At 38.4% G+C, this 22,781-nt stretch overlaps 1 protein-coding gene across 1 annotated transcript in view; it reads right to left on the minus strand.

Moving 5' to 3' along the window:
* Positions 1 to 22,781, minus strand: part of FHOD3 (formin homology 2 domain containing 3) — a 707,140-nt gene that overhangs the window by 255,360 nt on the left and 428,999 nt on the right. Inside the window, 1 exon segment of the mRNA XM_072599353.1 lies at positions 12,581 to 12,675. Coding sequence (XP_072455454.1) covers positions 12,581 to 12,675 — 95 coding nt within the window.

The raw sequence follows: 22,781 nt of genomic DNA on the forward strand, positions 1-22,781 counted from the left end.
TTTATTTAACTTATAACATTCATTTTCACAAAATTTTGGGTTACAAATTTTCTCCCCTTTTATCCCCTCCCCCCGCCCCAAACACCAAGCATTCTAATTGCCCCTGTGATCAATCTACTCTCTCTTCTATCATCCCTCTCTGCCCTTGTCTCTGTCTTCTCTTTTGTCCTGTAGGGCCAGATAGCTTTCTATACCCCTTTACCTGTATTTCTTATTTCCTAGTGGCAAGAACATTACTCGACAGTTGATCCTAACACTTTGAGTTCCAACTTCTTTACCTCCCTCCCTCTCCACCCCTTCCCTTTGGAAGGCAAGCAATTCAATATAGGCCAAATCTGTGTAGTTTTGCAAATGACTTCCATAATAGTTGTGTTGTATAGGACTAACTATATTTCCCTCCATCCTATCCTGTCCCCCATTACTTCTATTCTCTTTTGATCCTATCCCTCCCCATGAGTGTCGACCTCAAATTGCATTCTCCTCCCCATGCCCTCCCTTCTGTCATCCCCCCCACCCTGCTTGTCCCCTTGTCCCCTACTTTCCTGTATTGTGAGAAAGGTTTTCATACCAAAATGAGTGTGCATTTTATTCTTTCCTTTAGTGGAATGTGATGAGAGTAGACCTCATGTTTTTCTCTCACCTCCCCTCTTTATCCCTCCACTAATGAGTCTTTTGCTTGCCTCTTTTATGAGAGATAATTTGCCCCATTCCATTTCTCCCTTTCTCCTCCCAATATATTTCTCTCTCATTGCTTGATTTCATTTTTTTTTAAGATATGATCCGATCCTCTTCAATTCACTCTGTGCACTCTGCCTCTATGTATGTGTGCGTGTGTGCATGTGTGTGTGTGTACTCCCACCCAGTACCCAGATACTGAAATGTTTCAAGAGTTACAAATATTGTCTTTCCATGTAGGAATGTAAACAGTTCAACTTTAGTAAGTCCCTTATGACTTCTCTTTGCTGTTCACCTTTTCATGGTTCTCTTCATTCTTGTGTTTGAAAGTCAAATTTTCTTTTCAGCTCTGGTCTTTTCATCAAGAATGCTTGAAAATCCTCTATTTCATTGAAAGACCATTTTTTCCCCTGAAGTATTATACTCAGTTTTGCTGGGTAGGTGATTCTTGGTTTTAGTCCTAGTTCCTTTGACTTCTGAAATATCCTATTCCATGCCCTTCGATCCTTAATGTAGAGGCTGCTAGATCTTGTGTTATCCTGATTGTATTTCCACAATACTTGAATTGTTTCTTTCTAGCTGCTTGCAATATTTTCTCCTTGACCTGGGAACTCTGGAATTTGGCCACAACGTTCCTAGGAGTTTCTCTTTTTGGATCTCTTTCAGGCGGTGTTCTGTGGATTCCTTGAATATTTATTTTGCCCTCTGGTTCTAGAATCTCAGGGCAGTTTTCCTTGATAATTTCATGGAAGATGATGTCTAGGCTCTTCTTTTGATCATGGCTTTCAGGTAGTCCCCAAATTTTTAAATTGTCTCTCCTGAATCTATTTTCCAGGTCAGTTGTTTTTCCAATGAGATATTTCATATTATCTTCCATTTTTCCATTCTTCTCTCTTTGTTCTGTGATATCATGCTTTCTCACAAAGTCCTTAGCCTCCATCTGTGCCATTCTAGTTTTGAAAGAACTATTTTCTTCAGTGAGCTTTTGAATCTCCTTTCCCATTTGGCTAATTCTGCTTTTGAAAGCATTCTTCTCCTCATTGGCTTTTTGAGCGTCTTTTGCCAATTGAGCTAGGCTAGTTTTCAAGGTGTTAATTTCTTCAACATTTTTTTGGGTCTCCTTTAGCAGGGAGCTGATCTGCTTTTCATGCTTTTCTTTCATCTCTCTCATTCCTCTTCCCAGTTTTTCCTCCACCTCTCTAACTTGATTTCAAAATTCTTTTTGAGCTCTTCCATGGCCTGAGCCCATTGGGTGGGCTGGGACACAGAAGCCTTGATTTCTGTGTCTTTGCCTGATGGTAAGCATTGTTCTTCCTCATCAGAAAGGAAGGGAGGAAATGCCTGTTCTCCAAGAAAGTAGCCTTCAATAGTCTTATTTCTTTTCCCTTTTCTGGGCATTTTCCCAGCCAGTGACTTGACCTCTGAATATTCTCCTCACACCCACCTGGCCTCCTGATCCTCCCAGGCAGCGTTTGGGGACTGAGATTCAAATGCTGCTTCCAGCCTTAGGGCTTTTGGCGGGGGCAGGGCTACTATTCAGTACAAGATTATGTTCAGGTGGTCAGGTCAGGGCAGGGCTGCCTCTCAGGCTCAGTTCCCTCAGGGGGTTTATGCACAGACCTTCCACAATGGATTCAGGCTCCCGGCCGCTTGGGGAGCCCCAGTCTGCAGCCGCCTCTCAGCTTCTACCTGAGAATTTCTTAATAAACAGATAATTTGAAATCCTTTGATACTACTTTCTAGAGTGGAAAAAGAAGCATTATACTGGAAAATCCATTTGGTCAGTGATTCATTAGTAAGTTGGGCAGGAGTGACTGAACAACCCTGACTGCTATACCAAAGATCTAAGCAGGAAGAAAAGATGGGAGAAATGAAAAAGGGAGGAAGACAGAAAGAAGAACAAGAGAAGATAGGAAAAGAAATCCTCTCAGGGTATGTGTGTATATATATATATACATAAATATATATATAAATATACACATTCGCTCAGATATATATGTATGTACATTACACATCAAGCATAGATACGTGAAGAATTTGTATACTATATCATACATATTTAATTACATTGTATCTGTATATATTTTAACATTTGTGTATTTATGTGTCAGTAGTAAGAAGAGGAAAGAATAAGGCTGGCTGAAAAACCTTAATTGATGTGGTAATCATATGTAGAAACATACCTATCACATAACACATAATTACATGTGTGTATACATGTATGATAAGGAATGACAATTACTCAAATAACATATGGTGCATATATTTTAAAATATATCTTTATATACATATATACATATATATATATACATATATACATATGTATATATATATACATATATGAAAGACTAATGCTCAGGGAATTTACTTTCCTCATCTTGTTCCTCTTTCTCTCTTTTGCCTTTTTTCTCCTTTCGTCTTTTCTTCCTCCCCTTTTTCTCCTTCTTTATTTTTATCCCCCTTTCTCTTTCTGTTTTCCTTTTTTCTCTCTCCTCATTTCTCTTATTTTCCCTCTTTCTCCTCATTTCTTTCAGACTGTTTCTTCTGCCTATTTCCCATCTTCTTCCTTTTAGTTCCCCTATTTCTCCCTTCAGCCCATCCCTCCTCCTTCTTCTTATTCTGCATTCCTATGATTGGACACTTGGAGATAGGGTGTTTGTTTTTTTTTTTTTTTTTTTGAAGTAATGAAAGTTCAATGACTTACCCAGGGTCAGATATGGTTATTCTTTTTAAATGAGTTGCTTTCATTGCATTTTAGAAATAGAAATATTTGTTTCACACACAAACATACTAACTACAGTTAAACCATTTATGATGATACAATTGCTTAATCAGGATAGCTCTGACTGTGTCACTGTCAATTCTACAATCATTCTTCAGTTACAAAAAATCCACCAGTTTCCCTGAGATCATCTGGAATGATCAAAGGTGACTGTCAAATGAATATAAAAGCTAAGCCTCACAGAAGCAGAGGCACTGTCCAGAACAGAATCAAAAGACAAACTAGGAAAAATTTAAACAGCATGTGAGATATAAATCTTTAATGAACCTTGCTAAATCAACCTAGGCTGAGCATTCCACTCAGTCTTCTGAGGTCACCCAGCATCAGTTTGAAAATGGATTAATTTCCATTTTCCATTGAAAATAAAGCCAAAAAGGGGTTTCAGTTCTCTGGAGGGAAACTGCAGCAGCTTCCATTATGAAACAGGGGAAAATCACCATCATCAATTACACAGTGAAAGGGAGAAAAAAATGGCTAAGTAGTGTGAAGCTGTGCTATGGATTTGGGAACATTTAATGCTACCTTAAGCATAAATTCTAGGCTGTGAGAACAGGGAGATGGATTTGTGAGTTTAAAGAGAAAAGGAACATTTACATACTCTAATTCCATGTTCAGGGAACATGAAGACATATGGACCTAACTAGGTTAAGTCTGGTTAGGAACTCCCTCTCTAAAATATCTGGAAAAGCTCAGACTAGCCCTGTGCTCTCCTTGGACAAAGCTGACATATCACTACGTTGGTAATTTTCAGTACGGAAAATCTGAACTCAAATGCAAGATGAGAGGATGTGTTCCATCTTGAGGCATGTAATATCTTTGGGTCATATAAGGTTTTGAAGTTGTCTTGTCCTGCTCTCCTAGACTCACCTTGTGCATGCATACGTGCGTGTGTGTGTGTGTGTGTGTGTGTGTGTGTGTGTGTGTGTGTGTGTATGAGGAGTGGGGTGCATGGAAGTCACAGGTAGTTCTGAGTTGGCCTGATACTCTGAAAGAATTATAAAAGCAGAATCATAACTAGGAATCTTTCCACCTGGGACAAGCACCTGGAGCAACTGACATAATGAATGAAGGTTGAAAGCAATGGCTAAGGAAGGGATATGGTGACCCTGTGAAACTATCTCAAGGTTATTGGCAGGGAGGTTTTTCTTGGGGTAAGCGAAGCTTCCACTAATACAGGCACATGGCAGTTTCCTATTTTAGCTAATTATCTCTACCAATTAAATGTTAAGCTGTGTTGTTTCTACACTGAAGGACAAATATTGTAAGCCTTCTCTAATCCCATCCCACTATGGTTATAGTCCTGTCCGTAGGTTATGTCAATTCTATCCCTTATCATTTCAAACTCAAACTCTTTAGTCCAGTATTTAAGATTATTCAATCTCACATCAAGGGGCAGCTAAGGTGGCACAGAAGTCAGGAGCAACCGAGTTCAAATCTGGCTTCAGACTCTTATTGCTGTGTGACACTGGAAAGTCATTTAACCCTACTGATCTCAGTTTCCTCATTTGTAAAATGAACTAGGGAAGGAAGCTGGTAAATCACTCCAGCATCTTTGCCAAGAAAACCCCATATGGGGTCACACAGATCAAACATGACTAATCGACTAAACATCAACAACAGAAAAATCTTACATCTCATTATACTTCAACATATGCCTATTAATATATTCATTTCAGTCTTTTTACTGCCCCATTATAGGCATTTTCATTTCCCCTTCTCTCCTTCCTTGCATATGTTGTTTCCCTCATGTTAAAGTTTCCTTTAATCTCATTTCTCAAACTTATTCTAGCCAAGTTAGTCTCCTGATCAACTTTCCAATATAGGCCATTTTTGTCACTCGCCACAGTTGTGTGTTTGTCCTTCATTGCCAAAGAAGACCATGACATCAGAGAAATGATGACATGACTTGCACTTGACTTTGTTTTGAGTGAGGGAGGGCTGTGCAGGTCACCAGCCTCCCTTCTCCTCCAGAGCCAGATATTCATCAGGATGACTGGAGATGACCCAAGATGAGGCAATTGGGTTAAGTGACTTGCCCAAGGTTACACAGCTAGTGAGTGTCAAGTGTCTGAGGTGAGATTTGAACTCAGGTCTTCCTGATTCCTGCACTGGTGCTCTATCCACTGCACCACCTAGCCGCCAAGTTACCACACATATCAACCATGTAAGAGGTTAGCTGGGTAAGAAGTCACATTGATAACAGCCTAATTTCCTGTACCTTGTAGCTGGCTTCTCAAATGGCTTGGCTGGATGTAGACATCACTGCTTATTCTAATTTCTACTTCATATACAGTGCCTGATTCCTCATTACCCATCTGGCCTCTGACCAACAACACTGCCTTGTTGTCTCAAGTAACTATTTCTCTTTCTGGTTTATGATGACCGTTCCTGGCTTTGATCTACTCTACTTCTTTAACTTTTAGCTCAGCAGTTCTCATACTTTTTGGTTTACATCCTTAAAAGTTATTGAGGACTTTACATCAGTTATTTCTATATTGATATTTGCCATCATCTGAGTATTACTAGGAAGATAGTTTTGATCTCAAGAACTGCCTTTAAGGATTTCAGGGAGTCCTAGAAGTCCCTGCACCACACTTTGAAAATTTGATTTAGTTCAGGTCTCTTGGACTAGTTCCTGTTTTCCTCATTGCAACCTACTATGTTCCCTTGAGATGGACACTAGGTGGCAGCATCATTTAAGATAGCATGGTAGAACAACTACTTTAAAGTATGCATTTGAAAGTTGAGAAGCAATGTCAGTGGAGACAAGGAAGAGAGAAAAGGGTAATGGACAAGGAAGAGATGTATGACTGTGATTGTTCGTGTCTTAGAAGAGGCGTGCTGCCTTTCTTGGTTACTTAAGAGTTTAACCAGTATGTATCTTTGCGCAACTAAATTTAACCTTTTTTCATCACGGGGACTTCTATCTTGCACTTTTTTCCTATGAATGACCATTCTGCCTGACACATCAGTGCTGTACACATAAGCATTCAAAAGCACTTTACTGAAAAAGTGAACAAACACGAGTTTGGAAGAGCTTTTAAGTGGTTTCATGATAATATGTTTGAAAACATTCATATGGAGGCAGATGTTTTCATTAAGAAAAATAATATCTAGATGCTTTGGTAAGATAGGCCAAACATTCAATAGTTTTACCTAATTTATAAAGTGTCTTCATAAGTCATAGTGCTATGTCAGTCAGAGTGCCATGTCATGTTTCAGTGCTATGACTTCCTTATGGGAGTATTTAGAATGTATTAAACATCCTCCTTTATCCCTCTTTCCTACTACCACAGAAGTCTTCAAAAAAAGTATAAAATAGTTCATATTGATAATATTTAATAGTTTGCATGCTGAAGTAAAATGAATATAAATATTCATTCCAAATTCCCTTACACATATTTGTAGTTGTGATGAGGTGAGCTATTTTTCAGGAAAAAAAATCACAAAATGACATTTAATTTTAACTTCACGATGCTTTTATTTGAGTCTTTTTAAGAGAAAGAAAAAGGGAGAGGTTGCTAAGGAAATCTATGTGGCTGCACAGGAAGTTCTCTGATGAGTTCATTTGATTAAAAGACATATGAAAAATGACTAGAGGGCCCTGGAATTGAAAAATAACGGAAAACTAGTCCAGAATGAATTAAGCCTTCTAAAAAACAACTAATGACAGAAAAAAGACTTTTTTAAAAAAACATGTTTATATAAGAGCATATTTTAAAAGAAAATATGATTTCAATAAATATCTTTCAACTCTATAATGCAAGTATCATTTCTCATTTTTCTGTCATAGTTCTGATTTTTAATCATATAAAATAGTTTGATATTTTAAAAAGCAACTGAAATGCAAACGGCCACTGGTTACCTTTAAAAACTTACAATTTACTATGCCTGTAAATGTATTACTTCTAACGAAGCAGTGATACTGGGTAATATGAAGGTTAAGTACCATAAAAGCAGGAAAAGTATTTTATTGGAACTTGATGTTTTTGTTGAACTCAATTAAATGAAGCCAAAAGGGACTAGGAAAAACATCTAATCACACACACACACACACACACACACACACACACACACACACACACACATATTTTGTCTTTCCCCTTAGCTTCTAACATTCCCTCTTCCTCCTCCCCTCCAGTGTCTCCCTCTGTCTCTCACATATATACTGCTAGGTTAGACTCAAGCCTGAGATCCTAGAGTGGAACAGAGGTTAGTTTACACAGAAATGAAAGAAGAGAAGCATATAGAAGGCCCACATTCTTTCTCTCCTCCCCACTTCTTCCTTACACCATACATTCCCTACTTTTGCTCCCAGGGATGCCCCATATCATCAACACAGCCTGAGGAAATAACCAAAAAAAAATTCAGAAATACCAGCCTTAGATGAGAATATAGGAAAGATTGGAATAAACACAAAAGCACAAAACTGTACAACTTGTCTTCATTGTATTTTATTTGTAATGAAATTCAGAGAATTTTCTAGTCTAATGCCTGCGTATACTGGCTAATAACAAATATCAGCCACAGTTTATGTACATATTTTAGTATGTATACAGTTTATGTATATAGTTCAATATTTAAGGAGATAAATATAAAAATGCAGTGGATAAAACAATCAGTATTGTATCCATATTCTCAGAGAAAATAAAGGAATTTATTTTCCTAAGAAAAATTGGATTAAGTAATCTCTAAGGTCCCTTCTATCTTTAAATTCTATGACGCTAAAATATATATTCATAGGCTCTTAAACTATGAGAGACAAAGATGACCTTAGAGATTATAAAATCAAAGCATCTCAGAGTTATAAAGGATGCCAGACACCATCTAGTCCAACCTGTACCTGAACAAGGACCCTTTCTTTAGTCTTTCAACCTTTGCATTAAAGACCTCCAGTGAGGTGGAAACCACTCCCTCCTCTGGAGATCCATTCATTCTACTTCTGGATAGTTCTAAATGTTAGGAACCTCCTTCCCCCACCCCAGTCCCCCTTACATTAAGCCTAAATTTACTTTCTACTTCAACTCTGACTCATTTCTCAATCTCTTGCAATGTGGCTTCCAATTTGTTTACTACACTGAACTTATTCTATCTAAAGTTACCAAAAAGCTTTTAGTGGTTAAATCTGATGATCTTTGTCAGGCTTCACCCTTCTTGTCCTTCATTTAATTTTTGATATTATTAACCACCCCTTTACTTGGGATGTCTCTTCTCTGCCAGCATTCATGAAGCTCTCTTAGTTTTCCAAACTATCTCACCACTCCAGTCTCCTTTGATGTATATCATCTAGGTCTTACTCCATTAATGACCATATTGGTATCTTCTAAGAAAGACACTCTCCTGGACTCTCTTCTTATACCCTCTCCTGATCATCTCATTAGCTTCTAGGGCTTAAGTCATCAGCTCTATGTAGAGCACTCTCAAATCTATATATCTGGTCAGAAGCTCTTTTCTGAAGCTCAGTTCTGTGTTGACCAACTGACTAATCTTCTGCTCTAACTAATCTCTTCTTCCCATTCTGTAGCAGGCACCACCATCATCCCAGTCTCCTAGGTCTAAAACCTCAGTCCTTCTCAAATTTTTCATTTACCTTCATTCTCCTCCCCACATCCAATCAGCTACCGAATCTTGTCAATTAAATATTTTTCCTTTTATTATCATGAACTTGAGGAACATCAACAAACATGAAAATTTCCCTTCATAAAGAACAGAAAAAGAGGCCTACATATGAAACCACAAATCTCCACAATGTACAGGTTATTTTTCTTTTGCATATTTCAAATTTAATATGGTTGTTTAATATTGCTCTAAGTCATCTTCTGAACTTTGTTCTGCAATATTCTGTGTTTTTTAAAAATTTTTTAACATTCTTTTCTTCCTTTTTTTTTTTCGGGTAAGTTTTGACAGTTTTACTTCCACAGTGCCTCTCATATCTGTCTCATGATTCCACACTAGTTTAGATTACCTGGCCTATTGTAAAGACTCCCTTTTTGGTTTTCTTACTTGTAGTGTCTCCTCTCCAATCTATTTTACACATAGACAACAAAATAGAATTTCTAAAGCACAGGTCTAACCATATCATTTCTCTGTTCAAAAATCATCATTGGCTCCTTGGGGACTTTAGAATAAAGTACATACCCTGGCCTTTAAAACCTTTTATCCATGTCTTCCTGCACAAAGCCAACCATAATTAAAATACCTTTGATATGAACCTTTTTTAGGGACATATAACAAGCATACCTCACTTTATGCTTTTAACCACAGAAGTAAGGCCATTCACTTTGGATTCCTTGCTATCAATTTATACAATCCATTACTTTAATGCTAGATACAGGTTTGAGGTCTGACATCTCAGAGGCTTCTATGAGAATAACTTCATTATCTTACTATGCAGGACTGTAATTAAATAAAATGTCACCGAACAATGTAAAATTGTTGTTATTGAGTCACTTTTCAAATGTGTCCTGCTCTTCCTGACCCCATTTGAGTTTTTCTTGGCAAAGATAGTGCAGTGGTTTGCCATTTCCTTCTCCAGTTCATTTTATAGATGAGGAAACTGAGGCAAACAGGGTTAAGTGGCTTGCCTAAGATCACACAGCTAGTAACTATCTGAGACCGGATTTGAACTCAAGAAGATGAGTCTTCCTGATTCCAGGCCCAGAGATTTATCAGTGGATACCTGTACCACCTAACTGCCCTACAGTGTCAGATGATGGATATAAATTTGAAACAAAAACATACAGTTCACATATTTATCATGTTTAAGAGTATGATCATCAATCCAGATATCTCTTCATCATTGCTGTAAGCCACAGTTAACTGACATGACCCTTGCTTGTTCACCTGCCAGTTAATCACATTCCTATCTCATCTCTTATGTTCATTTCATCTAATTCTCTTATGTGTTCTCATTACTTGCTAGATAGATAGATGTATAGATAGACAGAAAGACAGAGAAACAGACATTCAGACAGACAGGCCTAGAGACAGACAGACAGATAGATAGATAGATAGATAGATAGATAGATAGATAGATAGATAGATAGATAGATAGATAGACAGACAGATAGACAGACAGACAGAAAGACAGACAGATAAATAGGAATTTAGATACGTAGATAGATAGATAGATAGATAGATAGATAGATAGATAGATAGATAGCTTCTCATAGCTTCTCTAAATAAAGTGACAGGAATCTCTCCTGAATGTGACCTACATAGGGGCATCTAGGTGGCACAGTGAATAGGGCACAGGTCCTGGCATCAGGAGGAACCTGACTTCAAATCTGGCGTCAGACACTTATTAGTTGTATGACCTTGGGCATGTCACTTAACCCCGATTGCCTCACCTCCCTCCTCTAAAAAAAAAAATCAGCAACATAAATTCTTCTTCTCTCTCCTGTCTGGTTAACAGTTTCATGGATGATTTTATAAGCTGAGATTCCAAAAAGTCCGAGAAACTTACATTGGAAGGAGAATTCCCATCCCCCAGATATTATGGCCAACAAACAACTTTTTAAAGTCAATAACATATTTGAAATCATAAAAACCAAGAATATTTAGCTCTAGAAAGGTACTCAGAATTGTTCTTATTCAACTTCCTTATTTTAATAGATGAGGAAACTGAAGCTGAGAGTGGCTAAGTGATTCCCTCAAGGTCATACTTCCTTACTAAGCCTAGACCTTACGGTGGCATTTTTCACTCTCTGGAATCTTTCTTGAAAATGGACTTTCTTGAATTGGCAGAAAATGCTAACAGAAAGTCACATCTGGACTACTGTTTGGTCATCCATGGGTGTCCCATTTGGGGAAGAACACAGTAAGTACTATGCAATGAGATTTTATTCATCATCATCTTACATAGAAGAGAATAAAGTTATTATCAATACTAGATCCTGTGATCTGGCAGGCCTCAATCTGTATCCAACAATTAAATGATGGTACATCCAATTTGCAGATAGAGAAGAATTCAAAATTCTATAATCCTTACTTCTATAGTATTAACACATACAGCAAAGTATACATCTTATCTGTTCCTGACAATCAGAACTCTAGTAAAAGAACACTGATGAGTTGGGAGCCATCCCAAAGGTAACTGAGATGGTGAGAAGCCACAAGAACTTTCCACAGTTGAAGGAACTAGGGTTATTTTGCCTGAAGACCTCTGGGGGAAGTTATATCTGCCTTTGGTACCTGAAGGGCTTTTACACATGGAAGAGGAAGTCAACTCATTTTCTTTAGACCTCCAGGACAGAACTATTAACCATGTGTGAAGATGCAGAGAGCCAAATGTGCAGCTGAAGTAAGGAAGGATTTACACACAGAGAGGTCTAGTTAGAGTGGGATGCACAGGGAAAGAGTAGGTTGCTCTTCACTGCAGGTCTTCACTTAATGGCCACGTGGCTTCTTTGCTACTATGTCATAGATAAGATTGTTTTATGCTTATAAGTTGGATTAAATGGCCTCTCAGGTCTCTTTGCTAAGTTGGGTCTTGGGGGACAGACTGTTGCCAAACACATACTCAAAATCTTTCTAGCTTTGTAGGACCTGCTTGAGTTTACATTTTGTGCTGGCATAAACTCTGGGAACCAAGGATCATTTCTGTGCCAGAAAGAGGCAGCAGTGCTGGACTCCAGTTACAGAAAATAAGATCAGAAGGTAAGCTGGCAATTTTTCATATGGATTCTGGGCCAAATGGAAGGATATTTATTGTAATCATACCCAGAATTTGGTAACATAGTCATTAATGTATGTTTAAAATTTTATTACCAAAATATTGAGGCAATCCCATTATAAACATGAATTCTTGAAATTGAAATCAATAGAAATGTCCCCAAGATTGCATGGGGACTTGTTGGATTTATTTCTGAGGGAGTTAGAGTTCAAAGAGATATCAGACTTGATGGGATGGCCTCCAAGGTCCCAACTTTCTCTGAGATTCAGTGATTCTCAAAATATGTCACATTTCATTTATTCAGTATTCATAAAAAAATCTAAAAGGTAATCTCTCATATTTGTACTGTGACATGGCTAAGGCAAAATTACACAAGATTTTTTTTCTGGGTATAAAAATGGTATTTGCCTATACAGTGCATGAAATACATAACCTTGGCATTCTCTTACCTTTGAACCAATGAGAGTATACAGCCATTGAATGGTTTCATTATGATTTATGACTCCATTCATCCCGTCTACATACAACATTATCTGGCCCAAAGCTATGGAAAGGAAAAGAAACAAGGAAGCATTATGGTTTCTTGTAAAAAATATTTCTAATCTATGGATATCACAAATAAGCATTCATCACATATCATGACATTAATCAAGGAATTTTCATTCCTTGAGCACTTAGATTCAACACATTCCAAGAGGGATTTAAAGAGGACTGATTAATGAGTTTTTCCTATTGGCTATACCTCATTGCCAGAAATGAAGGCAGCAGCAGATTGCAGCAGAAGAGGGAGAAGCATTCCCTGGCATCAGTTAGAGGGAATCAGTCTAGGGCAAAATCTGGGGTGAAAGCCAGAAGTCATGGATTTACAGGACCGAAGGTAAAAAATGCTAGTAAGAGTATCATGTGAAAAAAGGATTAGACATTCTGTTTGGTTCTAAGGGGCAAAATGAGAATGAGTGGGGAGAAGCTATAGGAAACAAAACTTCACCTCATTTGCAGAGTAATTAGTCACCCTCCAATTGAATGGGATGTCTGAGAAAGAAGTTAAAATTATTGTCAGTAGAGGGAGTTAAGTAGAGGCTGGAGGAGAATCCAAGGAAGATACTGTAGAGGGTGTATGTTCGTCCTTTATTGCCGAAGAAGACCATGCCATCAGAGAAATAATGATGTGACTTGCACTTGACTTTGTTTTTGAGTGAGGGAGGGCTGTGCAGGTCACCAGTCTCACTTCTCCTCCAAAACAATCTGAATCTAGTGACCAGATATTCATCAGGATGCCTGGAGATGACCCAGGATGAGGCAATTGGGGTTAAGTGACTTGCCCAAGGTCACATGGCTAGTGAGTGTCAAGTGTCTGAGGTGAGATTTGAACTCAGGTCTTCCTGACTCCTGCACTGGTGCTCTATCCACTGCACCACCTAGCTGTCCCAGGTCAAGGGGGCAGCTGAATGTATGGACTTAGCAGTCATCTGCAGAAAGATCATAACTGAGTCCATCAGAGTAGATGAGAGCCACTCATCCATGGTAGAGGGTAGAAGATGGACCAAATGCCCTATGAGGTCCCTTGGATCTCTCCATTTCTATGATTGTGTGCAATCAGGCTCAGGAGTTAAAGTAGACATCCAAGACAAGCAAAAGGAGGTTCAAGACCAACAGAGTAGAACCCAAGACTGTGGTGGAACCAACAGCTCATTCTTCTTTTGAGACTAATCCCAGACAGTGACTGAGCTCCTTAATTAAAACTAGTAGGTTCTTGAGATTTTAGAGCCTTGACAATAAGAATTCTGACTTTTACTATCTATATAGCTTAAATTTTGGAAGAAAAATAGAAGCACCATATATATATATATGCATATGACAATCTACACTCATATGCTGATAATTTTTAAAAATTTTCTATGATTCCATCAATGTAAGCAAACTTCTTTCCTTGATTTAGGACAATAACAACTGTAACTTAAAAGTCTTGACTGCTTAAGACAATGAAATGTTAAATGACTTGCTTGTGGTCACAAAGAATATGTCACAGGTGGGACTAATTCTAGATCCAACTCCATGCCTTTTATCCTCTATGTCTCCTGCTTCATATGTATGCATATGGGTGGTATGTATGTGGTATACATATATATGTATACACACACACACACACACGCACACATATAGCTATCTATATCTGTCTAGGTGTACATATATAACTGTACTCTTTTTTCAATCTCATCATATTGTCTTAAACAAAATGGCTGAAAAGAGGCAAGTTGTTTTGACTGAGAGAATATATAACAGCATTGTTTGATATTTGGCTTACATTGAGTCACTCTAGCCTATGTTTCATCTATAGCATTTGGCTGAAGAGATTTACATCCTATGGATGCTATATGGATGCTTTTGCAGAAATAAAACGAAACAAAACTAAAAACCACAGATAGGTAGATGGGTGATACAAGAATGACCTATGGGTCAATCCAGACCAGGAATGAATCTCTAGGATTAGTGTGAACCCCAAATGGCCTCCAGAAACTTGGCCAGAATTAATGAAACATCTAGGGATGGGGAAGAACAGGGCAGAATCCATGTGAGTATTTATTCCATCATTCTTCTAATTGTATACGTTTCTCATCAATAACAATCTCATCTCACACCAAAATAGTTATTTTCCAACCAACCAGATACAAAATTACTTTTAAAGCTCCATCAACCTCAAAAGAAAAAGAAAAAAACATGGAAAGGGATCAAAGAATAGCGACTTTTATTTACCCAATAAAACAGTATTTAATAAAATAAATTTACTGAGCATCTTGTGTATCTTAAGTGTTGCACTGAGACCAAGGAGACACAAGATTTAAGTAAGACATAATTTCTGCCCTCATTAAATTTACAGATTAGTAGAAGGATAAGCTATGTACAGCGTTAATTGTAAGTACATAATTATGTAGGATGGGTACATTAGATAGATAGGTGTAAAAGAGACTGTTATGTGAGATCAAAGCTAGAAGGGATTTCAGAAGGTTATTTAGTGCTACTCCATTTTGTAGATAAGGAAACTGAGGCTCAAAGCCACTAAGTGGCACAGCCAGAAATTGAATTTACATTAATTCAGTGCTCCTTCTACTGTACCACTCAACAGAGACACTGTGGGAGGCTTGCTTCATGGAGGAGGTAAAAGCATCATATGAATTTGGGCTATAAATGATGGAAATAATTCAAGTCAGAAAAAGAGGGACACTACAGGCATAGGAAACAGCACAGAACTAGAAATGTACAAGGTATAAACAGTCAGTCAACTAGCTTTTATTAAATTATTACTGTATACCAACAATGGAAATACAAAGAAAGAGGAGAAAAGAAAATAAAGTCTGTGCTCTTATGGAATTCACAATCTAATAGGAAAGACAACATGGAAACAACTATATACGTACAAGATCTATACAGGATAATTTGGCGATAATTAACAGAAGGAAGACACGAAGATTAAGGCAGACTGGGAAAGGCTCGTTGCAGAAAGTGGACTTTAATTGAGACCTAAAGAAAGCCAGGAGGCAAACATGAGGATACAGATAGTTTAGTTGGAATAGGAGAGGGATAAGGGATAGACTTTTGATATCTTCGGTATAGATAACTCCCAGTTAAGGAGTTGGCAGGGACTAAAAACCACGAGTATAGAATACCTCCCTGGTAGACTCTCACAACATAACAAGGTATCACTGATGAGAAACATTTCACATCCCTTCTCAGAATAGGAAATAGAGTAGACACCAAAGTAATGTCTCAAGTGCCTCAACTATGCTCCTGGAAAATTAAAGGGATCTCTTCACGGACAAGCAGGGACTGTGATACCCTCTTCAAGGTTAGAGAATAGTGATCAATAGCATATGGATGTGGGGTGTGAAGGAGAATGGAGGATCTTTAAGCTGATGAAGCAATGGTGACACAAGACCATCAGAAGTTTAAAAAGTTTTAATAATCTGACAAATGTGTGCTAACTGTTGGAATTCCTCTTTCTGAGAACACTCATAGCTTCAAACTGGGAGTCGGGGCCCAGAGGTACACATTGTTCCAGCTTGAAAAGAACAGAGGCCCCCTTGACAGGAGCTTGGACCAGAAAAAAAAGTTTAATTGTGTGTCTATTTTAATGGTCCAGAAATTATCTGATCTGAGGAGAGGGGAAAAAAAGTCAAATTAGTCAATGCTTCAATTAGACAGTCAATTCTTCTTGGTTCCATAAGGAAAACCTCAGTTCGAATAACCTGGCCAAATTTTCATTTTTAACTGAGATGTTAGATCATGTGCAGACACTGCCTTAAAGAAAAATTCATTCCACTAAGGGACAATCTAAAAAAACATTTTAAAACTTCTTTTTAGTACAAGAGACTTGGCTTTTGAATAGGGCAAGATCAAACCAAGATAAGATCAGCAAATAGTTCTGCTTTATGGAATTCTTTGGATGGGAGCAAAGATGTTAACAATGAATTTGGAATCGATGTGAAATAAACAGCACGTGTACCTGTCACATTTTGAAATAATATATGTGTAGGTATATTTTAAAATCAATGACAGCAATAACTTTCCTTTGAAACAGGGCAAGGGGCAAGGAAGACAGGAGATGCATCAGTGTGATCACGTTTCCTTGGATGCTTTAATGCTGCTTCCCCTCTTAAGAGTAGGTGACACTCTTCTGGAGAACTCTTCCCAGTGTCTTCTTATCCTTCCTATAGGATCCAGATATGGAACTCTCAGTGTGGAAATTCCCTCTGCCAAGACAGATTAGCAACTCCTGTGTACAATCTTAGAGAGAAGCCAAAGGCACTGAGAAATAAGGAAACTTGTCCAAGGTCTCACAGCTAGTTATGTGTTTGAGTTGGGACTTAAACTCAGGTCTTCTTGTCTCCTTTTTCCTGTGTGTATGCGCATGCGCACACACACGCATATATATATATATATATGCTTATGTGTATATTGTTTATATGTCTATATGCATGTGTGTGTATATATGCTTTGTATCACATGTATATGTGCATGCATGTGTTTGTGTATGTATATGTATCTCTGTGTGCATATATGAACATACTGTATTGTACATGTATGTGTATGTGCTTATGTATATGTGTGTGTGTGCATATTTATACACATGGGCATATAACATTATAAACATGACAGTATTCCAGCCAAGAGTAAAGATAAAAAGAGAAATTATAGAAATGATGAAATAATTATCTCAAATTCAAATGTTACTTCCTTCCCATTTCTTTTCCTGAGGTCCCTTGGTGAGGAATGATTTTACCTCTCAACCCTAACACAGGTACTTTGTCTTGCACCTCTCTGATGTACTAATCTAGTATTACATTGGCTCTTAGCACAGTATCTGACACAGTGAAGGTTCTTAATAAAAGTTTATTGATTAATATCTATGTGTATGTATTATTCCTTTGATTAGATTTAACAACTATGAAGGCAAGAATTTTAATCTAAATTTTGTTATCTACTCCAAAACCTACAACAGTGCTATGCACAGACGAGGTCCATGGTAAAAGACTGTCACTCTGGAACTTAGCTCAGGGAAGGTTCAGTCTGGCCATTTTTCATTCCTATCTCAGATATGTTTCTGACACTTTGGATGCTGCCATCATGTCCCCAACTGGGTACCTCTACCTGAGCTTTTCAGTTCCCTTTTAAATGTAAGCTCAAGGGTAAAGAATGAATTGGTTTTGCCTTTAATTTTAACCCCAGAATTTATGTTAATTCTTTGTATCCTAACAATGTTGTAAGTTAGCTGCTATTATAATCCTAATTCAATAGAAGAGGAAACTGAGACAGAGATAAATGACTTGCCTAGGGTCACCCAGTAAGTGTAGAAGGCAAGATTCAAACTCAATCCTCCTGATTCTAAGTCTCACTTTCTATCCATTGTACCACCCAGCTGCTTCAAATAAGGTCAAGGACAAGGAGAATATGTACCTGAAATTGTGGAAATGTATTCTAGCTCACTTCACTCTTGGTTTTAGGATCCAAACCAAAACATATTATCAACCACTTTGACAAGTTTACTAGCAGTACCAGTGGGTATCATCTAAAATCTTTTTTGCAAAGTCAATGAATGCTAAGTGAGATATTTGTTATTGTTGAGATATGACCATATGTATATAGAAAATCAGTAAAACCTTTCTCTTGATATACACACATTTATTTCATACATATACACACGTATTCATTATATATTTTCACAGTGTCTCCTAGAGGGAGACAAAATCTCTAGATTTCTATTTTTTTTTTTGCTTTTATTCCATTTATAATTGCTGCTGAATTTATATATGTGCAGGATGTGCAGGTATATTCAACCTAATGGTTTATGGGAAGAGATGATTTTAGATTTCCATTTCTGCAAGGTGATGACCTTCAAGGAAAAAGGGTCAATGGAAAGTGTCCCACTTCTGACTGAATCTCACCAATGAAATGCAATTAAATAATTTTAATTTGATTAATTATTTTTTAAATTTAATTTAAATCTAAAATTTTTAATGTATTTGATTGACAAATTATTAAAACAACTTTCTTTTCACAAAATCAGCTGCTACTGATTCACAACAGTTTGATTCTTGTTTTGTTTTTTAAGTCCATCTTAATTAACACTTTTGTCCTGAAGCTGTCAAAACTAAAGTACTTCTTCATGTCAAACTTACTCTAGACACATGATGGAACCAGGCAGATTCAAGTACATTACAACTGACCTGGGACTCACTTGAATCAATGAACACATAGAGCCTTCTTAAAAAAAAATACACAGGCCAAAAAAAAAAGTGAAAGATGACCAGAAGGCACAAATCTCAGTAGGAAATATAAGTCCCGGAAGCTTTCAAAAGGAAGAGTAGGGATGTGAAGAGAGAGAGGCATGAGCGCTGGGGCCCCAGTTACTTCTCTGTTATCTATCTGATAAGAGAGACTACACATACAGCAAGAGTCATTAAGATTTTAAAAGAATGTGAGATTAGGGATAAATATATAAACCATATCAGAAATTTAACAGGACTTAATGAGAAAGAAGTCAACTTGACTATGGAAAGTGGAAAGCGAACCAGCCTGCCAGTTTAGGTGGCCTGGGTTCAAATTGCCATAAGAACATTAACTGAATAATCCTTCATAATGCCATTCAACTGCTGAATGTCTGCCACCAAAGAAATTCCACAGAGGTCAATGCCGGTAGTCATAGCAACTGGGTGGTGCAAAAGATAAACCGCTGGGCTCAGAAACTTAGTTAGGAAGACCTGAGTTCAAATCCAGCCTGACACTTACTAGCTATGTGACTGAGCAAGTCACTTAATCTCTGTCTGCTTTGGTTTCCTCTACTGTAAAATGGGAATGATAGCACCCACCTCCCAAGGTTGCTGTGAGGACTAAATGAGATATTTGTAAAGCACTTATCTTTAGGCACAGTATAAATATTCTTCTCTCCCCCTTTTCTCCAGCCAGGAAGGATCTGCCTGAGTCTGGAGAGTGAGGATTATATTGTAACTCCCTCCTGACAAATAAACCCATTCTCTTGATGTAATTTGTCTTTTTGTCTACCTACATTTTCTCCAATAGTGATCTGGACTATTGCTACCCCTCTTCCCTTACAACTTGTGAATTTCTGGTGTGGACCTTGCCTTTGTCCTGCCAGTCCTTTATACTGGCTTGCACTGCCACCCTCACCCCATTCCCCATTTCCTCCCTCTCTCTAGGTTGGCATTTCTACTTTTCTTCCTATTCCTCAAGTGTTCATTTAGTCCCCCTAACCTTACTCTGCTACAGTTCTCCTCCTCCTCAGATAATAGCTACAGTGAACCCTATTCCCTACTGGCAATCAGAACAGCAAGGGCTGGGCCACTATACAGAGGAGAATCTCCCTGGGGAGGGAGATGGGAATCAGGGAGGGAGAGCGAGTAGCTCAAAATGGCACCCGAGATGGCACCAGACCAGGGACTTCTTGGATCCACTGCCCAAATCTAGTTGGTGATTGGTCTAATTTCATCTTATTATCAAGGAGGCACAGGAGTAGTTATAATCCTCTCTGCCTACTGCCAACAGAACTATGAGGACCAGGGACTACCCTATCAACCCAACCTTGGGACTTCACAGTTATCTAGGCCACCAGTGTTCTAGTACCCTTAAATGAAGTCCCAGTGAACAAGAATATTTTTGGGGGGAAGAAACAAAACCTTTGAAAAGTGCTGATCCATCCTCTCTATCTCCCCTCCTGGACCCTTTCATGAAGAAAAGGAGTGAGCAGATCAGTCTCTTCCATGACTATCAGAATCTCAATGGAAACAGAACTCTCCCCATAATCCCTGACCTTTCAGACATGCTACATTCGAATATCCTTTTCCCTGAAATGGATCCACGGTGGCCCTCCCTGTAATCCTTTTCAGATTTATGAAAAAACTTAAAATGGAAAATGACATTTCAGACCTCTCAGGAACAATCTGAGGATAATGCCAGATTATGAAGATTGCGCAGCATCTGAAGGGTCAGGTGGCACTGTACAAATGGGCCCAGGAAAGTCAGAGGCAGTGTGACCAAAATCTGACCACCGAGGACCTCCAGCCCTTCCTCGAATTCCCACCCTCTTACTAGTACTGCTCTTCTCCAGGCATTTCTACCCTGACTGCACTTCTCGTAGACCTTCCCCAGTACTCAGCTCTGGAAGCCCTGACCTCCAGGAGGCTTTTAAGAAACTGAAAAGACAATTCACTATGACCTCAAAAGCAACACACTCAGATTCAGACAAGGCCTATGCTTTTTTTTATCATACTCTTTTTTATTATCAGCAGATCCTACGTTCTTCCAAGTCAGATATTTTCTGAAGGTACTTCAGCAATTTGTATATTTTTTCATGGAAGCTTTCAATAGTTGAAGGAAAAAAATACACATACACACACACACATATGTATTTAGAAAAAAAAAAAATGAGTCATCATGGAGGAAGTACTTGAAGTTTGGTTTCATCAGTTGGAGGAATCCCAGCAGCCTGTGGTAGTCTAGGCATTCCACAAGAAACTAAATCTTCTCCAACAGTCCAGAAACTCAAACTGTGACAGATAAGGTAGCCATACTTCTTCACCTGGTTTAATTTCTCTGTAGTTCTAGGCCACTGTTTGGTCATCCAGTTGTGTCTGACTCCTTCTGACCTGGACCACTACTATTCATTGGGTTGGCTTGGCAAAGATACTGGAGTGGTTTGCCATTTTCTTTTCCAGTTCTATTGTCAGAACTCTCCACTATGACCTGTCCATCTTCAGTAATCTTGAAGGCATAGTTCAGTTTCATTGAACTACACAAGCACCTCTGCCATGAAAGGGAGGGCTGCTGTAGCCAATTGAATCCTCAGTCCATCCTTTGAAGCCCAGTTCTCATACCACTATCTCCACACGGCCTTCCTTTATCTCTCAATCTCTCCTCACTAAGATTTCCTGTCATATGGTACATGTCTCTGATGCATAGATTGGGCATTTTTGTTCCACATCACCTATCAACCCCCACCACTATCAGGTGACTAATAAACACAATACACATTGAACACAGTGGCTATATATCTTATCTAAACTTTCTATCTGCCCCAATGTCTAACACAGAGCTCTGTACACTGTAGGAATTTAATAAATGTTTACTCTTTAACTGAATGATATCATTGGAAGGATCTGAAGTTAAATAACTACACTTGTACCCTGTTGATTCATATCCTGAAAAGTCTCCTTTTGATGGGCCTATGTGAAATTTTCATAAATAGATTAGATAAAAGCACAGGTGGAGAGCATAACAAATCTGCAGATACTTGAAAGGTGAAGAGATAGCTAACATCCCTGACGGCAGACAACAGGTTCAAGATTATAACTGACATTTTCCTTGTGCTTTAGAGCTTACAAAGTATTTTACACAGATTATCTCCTTTGAGCCTCACAGTAACAGATATGGGTATAAAATCCTCAGGTCAAGCTCTCATAACTTCTAGGCTCCCTGGAGCAACTCCTTAACTCATATCTCCCCACTCCAGTCCCTCCTACACAATGCTAAACACATAATTCCCTTTCAGTGCAATAATTTTCTTTAAGTCACCTGCTCACATGACTCCCTTATCCAGTCAACTCCAGCAGCTCTCTCTTGCCTCTAGGATAAAATATAAAATCTTCTGCATAGGTTTTAAAGTATTTCATAGCCTAGATCCAAGCTATCTTTCCAGCCTCACTAGACATTATTCCTCAACTTCTGAACTCTCCAAACCAGCCAAACTGGCCTTTTCTCTATTCCTTACATATGGCACTCAACCACTCATCTCTCCTAAGCCTAGAATGCATTCACCTCCAGCCCCATTACTTTGCTTCATAAAATCTCTTTTCCTTCAGGACGTCGGTCATCCACCCATGAAGTCTTACCTGATCCCCTCACAAGTGCTGGTGCCCTTTCTTCTGACCTATCCTTGATTTAACTACTTCATATTTAGTCTCTTTATACTTATCCTGTTAGGTGGCACAGTGGATACAATACCAGGCCTGGAGTCAGAAAGACTCATCTTCCTAAATTCAGCCTCAGACACTTACTAGCTGTGTGAGCCTTGACAAGTCACTTAATCCTGTCTACCTCAGTTTCCTCATCTGTAAAACGAGCTGGAGAAGGAGATGGCAA

The sequence above is a fragment of the Notamacropus eugenii genome, chromosome 4, assembly GCF_028372415.1.
Source record: "Notamacropus eugenii isolate mMacEug1 chromosome 4, mMacEug1.pri_v2, whole genome shotgun sequence".
Classification (NCBI taxonomy): domain Eukaryota; kingdom Metazoa; phylum Chordata; class Mammalia; order Diprotodontia; family Macropodidae; genus Notamacropus; species Notamacropus eugenii.